Source organism: Pleurodeles waltl, chromosome 10, assembly GCF_031143425.1.
Source record: "Pleurodeles waltl isolate 20211129_DDA chromosome 10, aPleWal1.hap1.20221129, whole genome shotgun sequence".
Taxonomy (NCBI): domain Eukaryota; kingdom Metazoa; phylum Chordata; class Amphibia; order Caudata; family Salamandridae; genus Pleurodeles; species Pleurodeles waltl.
The window spans coordinates 856,728,967-856,741,885 of NC_090449.1; the positions used below are offsets into that span (position 1 = coordinate 856,728,967).

Sequence of the window (12,919 nt, forward strand, 5' to 3'; positions counted from 1 at the left end):
AGAGGAACTGATTTTCTTAAATTGAAAAAAGTATGGGCATGCTGTGCCTCTCAGATCCTGCCCACTTCAACCACTGGGCACATATCAAAGAACACTTCTAGCAAAAAAATTCGCTTCGGCGCTGCTATTTAGGAGAAGGTAAAACATTAATTTCTTGTCTAATCAAGATGCCTCAGTCAGGTTTACTCGTCTCAGCTATGAATATGACCATGGGAATTATGTGATTGTGTGGCTGCAGCGATTTTCTCATATTTATAAATTTGCCGCATTTGCCACATAATCTATCGCCTGCTGTATAATCTGCAGATTTCTTTTTTTTAATTGTTTCTAGCTCGAATAGTTCAAAAGTTAGTAAACGTGTTGCCCTGCAGTGAAAGGCCCTTTGAAAAGCAGGATTTGTAACCTTTTTGTTGTTTATTAGTATACTTGGATATTAAAATGGTACTATTGAGGTGCAACCAATGAACAGACAGTGTTACCAAGTTTTAAAATGGCTAAATAATTCTGTTCCAAAATGTGACGCATTATGTCGCATAATTTACTCAATTCTGCTGCATAATTTGACACTCTCTTGTCGCATAATTCTAGTGGCTCTGGGTCTAAAGATAAACTGTAGAGTAGATCCACTAATCCAGGGCATTATTGGCACGGCACATTGCGGTTAGGCTCATGGAGCTTTTGGAGCCTATGTCCCCTTTCTATGTCCATGGTTGTCGCTGCTAGGAGAATGCGGGGGCTTCGCCGTCTTCTGTTTCCATTGCTTCATGTCTCCATGGAGACGCTATAGCTTGGTACAGGAGCAGTGAGCGGGAGCGGCTGGACTGGAGTACGGAACTGTGGGCCCCTGTTTGAAGGAAGAATCCGCTGTCATAGTCCCTGAGGCACTTCGCCGGCAGATGATCGGACTCTTTCCAAGAGAGGGATGTCTGCGGCACGGGCAGAGGTGGCTCCACCTCAACGGGGGAAGCCGCTCCACACCCCGAGCCCCAGAAAGCCCATTCCCGTGATGCGGCAGGTAGTGAGCGACCAGGACGGAAGAGAGGTAAGAGCTAGCGCTCGGGGGACACGGAATCTGCCCATGATTATGAATTTGGACGTTAGTTTGTGATGGTGCTCGTGGAAGTTTACAAGTTAAACACGTTAAAAGGGCGTAGGAGACACAACATTTCTGGAGGGGACACGAAAAGCATAGGGGAGAGCCGTGTTTGGGGAGCTAAAACAAAGCACTAGCGGGATATCAAAATATGTAAATTAGGCAACGAATGTACAAAAAATATGGTAGTCATTGAAATGAAGAGAGATATATTTTAACATTTCTCAGTGGCTCAATTAATTACATACAATTACATTACTGTATTGTTTGACATTTATTGAAAGTATTTTTTAAATAATGAACATTCACCAACACCCCTTTTCCACGAGTTAAAACAAAATGTGTCAGTATGTCATGTTCTGTATTTATATAGCCTATGTTGTTATTCAATGTGTCGGAAGATTGTTTTTTTTTTTATATCAACCATATACAATACATAAGTGAGGTTTGGAAAGAGAGGATATCATGTACTGACTTACTTCAATGGGCGCTTAAACTGGATGGTTTGGGGTAATTATAAGGCAACATAACAAAATAAAATGATGGACAGAGTGTTGAAACTTTTCAAACAAGCACCCCCCAGTCACAGATCTGGGTTTAATCCAATGTTATTTTGCTTGCCACATTACCCCAATTTGGGACCAGCCATATGCAAATCAGTCTTGACACTGTTCCCCGGTGGGAACAGTCCAGCCCGCACTGCCAGGCCTGGTCCTCCTTGGCCCGGAACAAGCATCCTGGGACCGGTTTCAGGGTATCACCCTTCATCAGCCAGGCTAGCTTGAATCCAGTGGGGCAGTCAGCAAGGGAACCACGTCTAGGCATACTCTAGCCACTTAGGGCACACAAGGCAACATCACAAAATAAAATGATAGACGGAGTGTTGAAACTTTTCAAACACTCACCCCAGTCACAGATCTGAGTTTAAACCATGTGTGCGAAGATGTTTTTATTTCATCCATATACAATACATGAGTGAGATTTGGAAACAACGGATATCATGTACTGAATTACTTCAGTGCGCTCTTAAACTGGATGGTTGGGGAAATTATTTACAGCAAAGTAAAGCAAATGTGCTGTAGGATCACGCAGTTTGGTCAAGTGGGGAGGGTTGGATCTGAATTCATGATTGGAGTTGAGCAACTCTAGTGTTACATCCCTCTCTCTACCATTGAACACCAGAGGTCAATTCTGTGTGTTAATTATTCAATTTGTGTTGGTCTGTGGTGTTCAATAAATTAAACTGACTATATATATATATATACACATATACATATATATATTCTCTCTCTCTCTCTCTCTCTCTCTCTCACTCACTCTCTTTGTGCTCCCTTGTGTCTGGACAAAGCTAAAAAGCTCTGAAGAGCTGTAATGATAGCAAAACATGTCAGGGGTTCCTTTTTCTCTTTCCAGGTTGGCTTGGATGGTACTTTGCGGAGCCAAATCTGTAATACTGTGCCTGGAGTGGTGAAAGGCTTTTGTCATTTTACTGTTTGGTGAGGATGGCACTGTGCCAATTCTTTTCTTAAAGATGTTGCTGTACAAATGGCAAAAGACTTTGTTACTTTCTAGCTTGGCGTGGATGGCACTATGCCAATCCTATGCTTAAAAACTTTGCTAGAAAAACTGACATTGAGGTGAGCAAATCTAGTGTGCCACTGAGTTTACATGGTGCTCCTTATTGGAGCTTCTCTCCACATAAACTTGAGAACTACTCAGAGTACTCTCGTCTTTTTTGCATATATGTATATCAGTAGGTGCTCTCACGGCACCTGTTGAATAGTGAAAGTATCTGTTTGTGAGCACGCTTGATTTCTGCCGCAGCACTACATCCCTGCTCATCAGTGTATCTTTACCTCCACTCTCAGGCAACCAGGCAATATTGTGACGACTGTCGCCTGCTTGCTCACTGCTTACATGCAGCCTCTGTGCTATATACTACTGAAGAAGCAATTCAGTGGAATATAGTGGAGGAGATCAGCGAGGGCAACATTAAAAAGAAAGGGATACTATGAAAATTACAGGAAAGAAGAGCCTAACCTTAAATTGTGAGCCCAGTTGCAAAATATCTCTTAATTCAAGAGGTACAACGGAGCAACTGACCTGTTAGGCATAAGTCGCCAACGAACTGCGAAACAAAGCAGAATTAAGTTCCATTTATTCAGTTTCAAAGCTGTAACAGCAATACGTCAATCTACCATCTTAAAACATTTCTCAAGAATTTGAAAACCAACACGAGGGCACGTAGTTCATCACTGCTATATGCACATGGCCAAAGACGCTCCAATAGGATAATAAAGATACAAAAAAGTAACAAGGCGTTCAGTAGTATTCCATGAAGACCACAACTATTGGGTAAAGGAAAATTGGAAAAAAAAACTTTACCTACAAGTACCCACAGTAAAACAAATCAATCAGGTGCTTTTGACGAAGTCAATTTGCTAAATCATATCCCACATCTCACATCACCCTCTACTCTAAGGGGTAGGAACATCAGAGTATAGTTTGCATGGCAGCATAGCATTCTAAAGAAAACTTATTAGGCAAGAGAAATGTAGGGAGCTATGCTAAGCCACGATCTAGGAGTGAAAATGACAGGCCGACTGTTGTAAGGACATGTTGGCTCTCAGCGATTGGTACGCCATCCATAATTCTGCACACAAACCTCAACTGGGTAACAACATGAGGATAATGGAATGGGGAAGCATGAAAGAATTGGTCCAATGATCTGTAGGCTGACTTAGTGCTGAAATCTCACTGACAAATGAGACAATGACAACCACAGCTTTGAGAAGCTGTCTCCACAACAGCCCCCTCAATTTCCACATTATTCCTGTTCTAATCCTAAACCCCCACTATGCCCAACAGTGCCTACTATCATATTAAAGCTCACTAAGGGTCCTACAGAATTACAACGAGAAATTGAGGTGTGGCATCTGTTGCGCAACGGTTACAGATATAGAGAGGACTAAGGCAGACAGTGGTAAAAAATACGCCTTCCCAGCTCAAGGATAACTTGAAGGATAAGTCCCAGTGTATAGATACAGGATATGAATACTGCCCTCTTTGAAGCCAACGCAGTCGCCCCTGAGACCCCATGGGGCAAAGTCCTGCCCTGGCAGTCTCAGATGCGGATAAACTGGATGTAGAAGTAATAATTTTGCAAACAATAGCCTCCATCATAATTATGATAGATGGGCAACTCGACCAATTTGATCAACTGATACTGAGAGCCCAAAGATCTGCCATAATGAGGGAGGAACATTTATGCTCCTGCTGCCTGGTGGTAGAGAAACTTTCATCTCTCCTGGAGAGGAGTTAAAATGTGTACCCTGATTGAGGAGTTAAAAGAAGAAGCAACAAGGTCAAATGCCACCCGATAGAAGTATCTCAGTGGGGGATGTAAAACTGATTCAGGCCCGAATGGCAACACTGCTTCTTTGACAAAATGTGTAATGCTATAAGATTGACAGATGACAAAAGAGACAATTTCACAATGGCTAGTATGATCTTTTAGCAGAGACGTGCTGATACTAGCAACTTGTTGTCAAATCCTGCATGTAAAACTAGGGAATAGCAATGCTCAGGGGATCAAGTCTGTCACAGAATCTCCACCCTCTGAGGTTTCCAGCCTGTCAAGGAAGAATAAGAGACTTAAGAAACTCAATAAAACAAGGAAGACGTTTTGCAGTTTAGTTCCCCTTGTGGGGGATAACAAGTCAATTCTCAAAGATGGTAGTGGATTAAAAAACAGTGAAACGAGGTAGCAAATAGGTAGTCCATCATCCAGTCTACAATTACTATTACATCAAAATGACAAGCAAGTGGGTGCAACAATGCCCATGTCAGCCTTATCAGCTATGCCAAAAAACTGCCAATAGTAAAATAGTAAGAGCATGGCAGGGGAACAACCATGCCCCCGAATCACCCAAAGCAACACAAACAGACGATGGACGGAATGATAAACATTGTCAAAAGTTCATCCCCAGTCACAGGGTGGGTTAAATCCATCGTTTTTTTGCTCACCACGCCACCCCAGTATGGACCCAGCCATATGCAAATCAGTCTTGACCCTGACCCCCATGGGAACAGTTGAGTCCGAATTGCCAGGCCAGGTCCTCCCTGGACTGGAAAGAAGCATTCAGGGACCAGTTTCGGGATGTCCCCGCTCTTCAGCCAGGCTGCTTTGAATCCAGGGGCACAGCAAGCACGGACCCACATCTAGGTATACCCTTTACACTTAGGGCAACTATAGCAACACAAAAAAAATTGATGGAATGTTGAACATTGTCAAATACTCACCCCAGTCACAGATCTGCGTTAAATCTATCGTTTTTTTGCTCTCCACGCCATGGTAAGCAAACATACGATGGAGTAAACTCTGTTCTGTGACTGGGGGGTGAATGTTTAATTTGTTCAGCATTCCATCCGTCATCTATTCTTTTAGCTTTTGTCTCCCCAAGTGGGATGGGTACCGCTTTTGGATCTTAATCATAGGTCTCTCGTCTCATTGTGAAACACAAGTGTCATTTTTCAGAAATTATTTGAGTTGTCAAGGTTTCTAGAGTTATCAAATTATACCACAATTTTAAAGTGCTGAGAATATTTTTAAAACATGGGATAAATGGTTGCATTCATAACATATTTTAACCATTCTACTGACTGAAAAGCCATAGGTGTCAGAAGCAATTCTGAAAGGATGCTCACTAAGGGCCAGATGCAGGAAACGATTAGCGAGTCGCAAACGGCAAAAATTGCCGTTTGCGACTCGCTAATCGCATTTTCCTATGCAGAAATGCATATTGCGAGTCGGGACCGACTCGCAATATGCATTTCGGAATCGCAAATAGGAAGGGGTGTTCCCTTCTATTTGCGATTCGGAGTGGCATGCAATACCATTTGCGACCGCATATGCGGTCGCAAATGGTATCGCAGTTACCATCCACTTCAAGTGGATGGTAACCCACTCACAAATTGGAAGGGGTCCCCATGGGACCCCTTCCCCTTTGCGAATGGACCCAAAATTTATTTTTCAGGGCAGGTAGTGGTCCAAGGGACCACTACCTGCCCTGAAAAAATACCGAAACTAAAGGTTTCGTTTTTTTTTTTAAGTGCAGCTCGTTTTCCTTTAAGGAAAACGGGCTACACTTAAAAAAAAAAAAACTGCTTCATTGATAAAGCAGTCACGAACATGGAGGTCTGCTGACGACAGCAGGCCTCCATGTTTGCGAGTGCCAAGACTCGCTATGGGGCCGCAATTAGCGACCCACCTCATTAATATTAATGAGGTGGGTCATTGCGACCCCTTAGCGACTCGCAGACGGTGTCTGAGACACCGTACTGCATACCAATTTGCGAGTTGCAAATTGCGAGTCGCCGGGACTCGCAATTTGCAAGTCGCAAATTAGCATTTTGCTACATCTGGCCCTTCGTATTTAATTTCTGCAGAGGTTATTACAGTACTGCGGCTGAAAATGCTTTTTTTACCCACTGCATTCCTAATTTAACAGAAATAATTGTCATAGATCAGATTACTTTCTTCAAAATGTTTTGAAACTATTTTCAAAACAAAAGCAACAAAATGTAATAGAGAGCCAGCAAGACAATGCCAGTCAGACTTACATTCATAGTAGTAAGTGGGTGTTCTCTCTTTCTCAAGAATTTGTATCAGATGTATACATTTCGCTTTAGCAATCTAAAGAATCTCTCATTTGCGAGTCAGGTCAGATCGCTATGATTTGCACCTCTATTGCGATCAGCCAGCCATTCATTATTTTGCATTATAGATCAAACACCAGATGCCTATCCCTTTCCCAACGTACTGAAATATGCCTTTCAGCTGGAAATAGGGTCAGTACCCTCACTGTATTGCATGCTTTTTTTTTTTCTTCAGGCGGCATGGGTAGGAAGAAACACATTCTGTTGAATATCTAACAGCCATGTTGCCCACCTCAACCTGTGGTGTAGGAACCACTATTTCTCAGCATGTTTGTAGGTTTACATATTTAGAACATATGGATCACATCAACTTCATCTACTTGATGTTGCGGACCCTTTGTGAATTGAGTGGATAGTATATTTTGTAATACCACAGGTGTAAAATATATCCTAATGGGTGAGATGGAATCAGACTTTACACATTGTACCTTTCAAAATATACTAGTGCTTCATTCCACTCATCAGTGAGTGTTGTTCCACAATGTCTATCCATTTACTCCTGCTAATAATTCATGATTTGGGCAGTCAAAACACAGCTCTTTGGGTAAAGATGATAATGGGCAACATCCCAAAAAGTTCACTTAGGTTGGACGTTTATGGTGATCTACCTTGTAACCCCTTGTAACCCTTCCAATTTAGTGTGTATATATATGTGTCTGTGTGTGTCCCTCCCTCTGGATAATCTGGGATATAAAAGAAAATTATCCGTCAGTACTCCATGATGTGTCCTTGCTTTTTCCAAGGTGTGCAAGGTTTCACCTTTATGTATGTCCCCCATCTTTTTTTAGCCATTATCTAGCCAGGTCGTCTACAGCACTCTCTCCAATCCATAATAGGGCATAGCTTGTTTAAGCTGTTGTATTTATAATCAATCAAGATACTCAGTCCCATATTTGTGACACAAAAGAGACCATGTGGTAGATCCCATGACCCACTATCACTGGGGCAACAAACATATTAGACGTCCAGGTCTCTATGGTAAACTTCCAGATGTCTGTGTTCACATCCGTATGTTTCTGATAACTATTCAGAAAGGTATTGCAATTTTGATTCTGGGTAATAGTACTCCATGTCAGATGTTCCCAGTCTTCCCGTCATATGGTAATTTCAGAGTGTTTAGTTTCACTGTGGGTTGAGCACCAGTCCACACAAAGAGACATCAAGATACTATCCAGCTCTTGCATAAGATCCCGTAAGATCAAGAAAAACATTAATTGAAAGACATTTTGGGAGGATCACAATCTTTATCAGGGCCACTCTGCCTATCATGGAGAGTCTTTGATGTAAACAAAAAAGTGATCGGTAGGATGCTTAAATTATTCTCCGCCACTGCTAATTACTCAGACTACATCCTCGTCCAGTGTTTTTTGTTTTTTTCCCATATGCCACCTCCGATTAGACCCAGCCATATGCAAATAACACTTGATCCTGCTCCAGTTGGAAAATTCTACCCCAAACTGCAAAGCCAAGCACTCTTTGATCCAGGTCACAAGCATCCCAAGACCAGTTTTCCCCTTGTTGAGGCTCTTCAGTCGTGTACAGCTTGGTTCTAGTGGCACAGTGAGCACCCCCCCAATTTTGGGCATACCTTTTGCACTTAAGGCGTCACACTGAAGTATAAAAAAAAGTTATAGGTTGAATGCTTGAATTAATCTCAGCCACCGGTAAATACTTGGGGCCATATCCCAGTCCATCATTTTTTTCATCTAACCACATCAGATTAGACCGAGCCATATATAATGTTTTGATTCTGCTCTAATAGGATCAGTCTAACCTGAACTGCCAAGTTGGCTCTTTTCTGCACTGGAACAAAAGCAATCCAAGGCCGTTTTCACTTTATTTGGGGCTATTCTGTTGGCTGGATTTTGGTTCCAGGGGCACAGTGAGTATAGGAGCTAAATCTGGGTACACTCGCCCCATTAAGGGCGTCACACTAAATTAAACAAAAAGAGATGGGTGTGATGCTAAAATTTATTTCAGCCACTGTTAATTATTTGGGGACATATCCCAGTCCATCTTTTTTTTTTCTTTGCCCACCATGCCACTTCAGATTACATCTGCCTTGATCTTGCTTCAGTAGGATCAGCTCAGACATACTTTTGAGCCAGTCCGCTCTGAACTGCAACACAAGCAACTCAAGACTGATTTTGTCCGAGTTGGGGCTCTTCAGTCTGGTGCAGCTTGTTTTGTGCTGGAATTTTTCTTTTGGGGGCAAGGTTAAAACTGATTTGCAAACGGCAGGGTCTAAACTGAGGTGACATGGTGTGCAAAATAACAAAGCACTGTGCTGAGCCCCAAGTAATGACCAGTGGCTGAGATTACTTCAAGCATTCTGTCCATCTTTTTTTGTATACTACAACATCATAGGGAGTAGTTTTGTTTAGAATGACACTGGTTCTCCTATTTCATATAGCACTTAGCCTGTGTCAAATGTAATATAATTATTAAGGTCATATGATACACTAATTAGCAAGTATTTTAAATTGTTGGCTTGAAGAAACTAGTATCTGGAAAGTGTGACTAGAAACCTAAAAGTGCAAATGAGATTTGGATCCTTTTGTATGAAGGTAGAAATACATCACTTTATTCTTGTAATATGCCAAGCAAGAAGGGGTAGAAACCGTGGAATCCTTAGGTAAATTACAGTGCTGTCCACAAATATTGAGACACATGATGTTACAGTCCCTCTCTTAATTCTCCATTTTCCATTTTTGTTCTCAATTTATCTACTAATGGTTCAGTCAAAAAGACGAATAGAATGAGTGGCGGGAACCATGTTTGAGTCTCCAGCTGTCACAAATTATCTTGCCCCTTCTGACTCCTACTAGAGGCTTTGAGTAAAGCAGCTGTATTCACAACAGTATTGGTGGACTAAAATTCAACTTTTCCAGCATCAGGAAAATTAAGTCCCACCAAACAGTATCAAATTCTGTGTCTGCATTTAAAGAGGCAATTGCATACTTGTCTCAAGATTTATCTACAAAGTAATTCACATGTGAAAAACTCTGCAGATTATGTATAGTATTGGATAGTTGGATAAATGCTGATTTATCAGGGTGTTCCATAATAGAAATGACAGTTAATCATTTTCAAATTAAATGACTCGGTTGCTGATGAAGAGGTCACTTTATTGAGCATCACCAATCTAGTCAACAGTAGATTATGATCACCCTTCAACAGTCCAGGTGGCAGTTGACTGCACCAGAGCGTACTACGATAAGGTTAAGAGGATAAGGATGTGGTGGGGTAGCAGTAGGCGAAGATTGGAAAGATTCCAGGATACAACACATCTTCCCCTCCCAAACATAATAGGAGAACATTTAAGAGGGAGAGTTTTATATAAGCAATAACTAAACATCAGTTCTCGAAAAATCTACTCGCCCACTTGCTATGGCGAGTCATATTTTAACAGTTCGAGCTATTTTTAGGACCTACCGCCTCTTTTGTCCGAAAGTGAAGGGGCAATAAAGATGCCTTTAAATCTTGTTCCTATCACATATCATTTGCTCTTTATTAAGAGACAGAGGTCAGAAGTCAGTTTGTCTTCTTACAATTAATTTTCCATTTACTGCCGAGTTCCAGGATTTTGTAAGGTGAATTGTCTGACCTGCTGTACAGAGTATGAAATGAAAGGCTGTAGGGTGTCAGTTTGTTCATACCACACATCATTTAAATAACAGTCAACTGTACAAACATTTCAAAGTATATTTCCGTAGTTGTGAAAGGCCATTTTTTGTACTTCTGTATTATGAAAAATATTTTACTAGGATTAAAACAAATCGGAACACTTTATTTGGTGATGTGTAAAGATACATCTGTTTTCTGAAACCCAGTTTTCACAGATTATTGTTAATACGCTATAAAGTTTTATCAGTAAAGTTGCAAGTTATTGGGAAGGGTTTTGGACATTTCTTGGAAATTTACTGTCTGTAAATGGCAGTGTGCTACAGCATCATGCTTTAGTAATATATTTATTGAAAGTGAGTGTTTTAACATAAACTGAGAAATACTTGTGCCCTGATGGCAACGCTATTAGTAAACTAGGAGGGAAGTCATGGATCATGTGTCCACTTTATGTGGGCTAGATTCTTATTGAACATGGAGCAAACATTTAGTCTATTTAGTCAAAGTAAAAAAAGATGTTTTTTTTAACAGCAGAATTGCTGAGCTCACATATTTGAAGGTACACGTGCGGATGAAGAAAAAGGCAACGCTGTAAACTAAAATATTACCATAAGATCACACAATTTGAGACCCATTTACGGGCTAAGTACATAACAGTTAGGTGGAGTAGATTATCCAAGTTACTCGATCTTCAGGTCTAGTAACATTTTTATGATTTTTCTAGGACTGAACATCAAGCACTGGGAAGTCCTCGGGTAGCTATGCGCTTTATAAATAAGCATAGCATTGATACTAGCGCAACCTTAGATATAAAACAGGACATATTACTGCAGTGTCAAAGGGGTTAAAGGAGGAAAAGTAGGATGGAAGAGAGGAAGAGAAGGGAAGGAAGCTAGTAACAGCTTGATAGGTATATCACTTGAGATAGTGGTTAGTCAACTGAAGATATAATCCTTGTGAAACTTGAGTAGAGATCTTATGTTCCTCAGGGGTCTTTTAACAGCATCGCTCGGTGAGTCCTTTGTGCCCCCACTGACATCTGATGGGTTTGAGGATGTTAGGAAGTGTTTGGATACCTTGTCCATATTCTAAGTCTGTCAGTTGTCCAATATGAACATATTGGGCATAATTATGACCTTGGCAGATTGGATACTCCGTAACAAATGTGATGGATATCCTGCCTGCCGTTTTACAAGTTCCATAGTTTATAATGGAACTTGTAATACAGTGGAAGGGACATCAGTCACTTTTGTGGCGGAGTATTCCATCCGCCAAGGTCGTAATCAGGTCCATTGTATCCTAGCTGAACATTTGTTTTCGGATTAGACAACATGCTACCCTCTTTCTTGTGAGCACCAGGCAGCTTTTTTCCACCCAATCTCCCACAGCCATTGAGGATCTCTTGACACAGCTCAGTTAGTTGTAGCGTTCTATATAAAAGTTTTGATGAGAACAAATCTTCTTTATGACTTTACTTCGGTCAGTCTCAATTAGACCTTCATTTCTGATCCAGGGATTTGCATTCTAGAATATCTGTCCTTGCAGGTGTTTTAATTACTTCTGACCTTTGCAAGCATTCTTTGACTGATCTATTGATTCTTTCGACTGGCCCATTGGAACATGGGCAATGTGAAGCCATTTTGAATTGGCAAATTAACTTGTTTCTCAAAAGGTCTTGCACGGGGCTGAAGGTAAATTGTACCCTGTTGTCCGTAGTTAGTTTTTGGCGTGCCTTCTTCATGAAAACTGTTCTGCACAGATTTTATAAGCATGTCAGTCATTATGCTGTGTCCACACTAATCTAATGTGATATTTGACCAATACGAGGAGGTATCTTACACTGGGAATTCTTTGTTAGGTCAGCCCAGTGATTTCCAGAGCTACCTGTACCCAAGGTCTTGCTGATGTTTCAATTGGAAATAAAGGAGCCTTCCAGAGCACGTGCGATTTGTCACTTTGAGCACAGGCTAAACAATTCCTTTCATTATTATCAATGAACCTACCCACGCCGAACCACCAATACTCCAAGCAATACTCCAAGCACATGTGCGACACCTAGGTGTCGCACATGTGCTAGTTGCCCTATTTTTAGATCACATAGCAGGTGGAATTACCTTCTTATCTCGACAGACAGAACTTCCCACAAGAGATACTCCATGCCTTACGTCCCAAAATTAGGACACAGATTCTGGTAGACTGCGGAAAGAATTGATCCAAACTCCTAAAATATGTTTTGGGTTTTCCCATCTATTTGTTGTTCTTCATGCATTCCTCCCACTCCTCTTTGTTCACTCATCTCATGTTTATCGTTAGGACACATTTGTCTAAATTATCTTCATCAGTCTTAGGATCCATGCAGACAGAAATTCTGCACAAACAGTATACCACAACGTTTTTATTACCAGGCTTGTATTGGGTCCTGAAAATATATCCTTCTAACCCCAACAGCCAAAGTGAAATTCTAGGGGTGGTACATTCAGATTC

At 41.2% G+C, this 12,919-nt stretch overlaps 1 protein-coding gene across 2 annotated transcripts in view; it reads left to right on the top strand.

Moving 5' to 3' along the window:
- Positions 1–779: 779 nt before the first annotated feature.
- The window catches only part of CFAP69 (cilia and flagella associated protein 69), a 340,683-nt gene continuing 328,543 nt past the window's right edge, over positions 780–12,919 (top strand). For both annotated transcript variants that reach the window (XM_069211560.1, XM_069211561.1), the window contains exon 1: positions 780–1,042. In XM_069211560.1, coding sequence (XP_069067661.1) covers positions 923–1,042 — 120 coding nt within the window. In that variant the 5' untranslated portion in view covers positions 780–922. The remainder of the gene's footprint in view (positions 1,043–12,919) is intronic.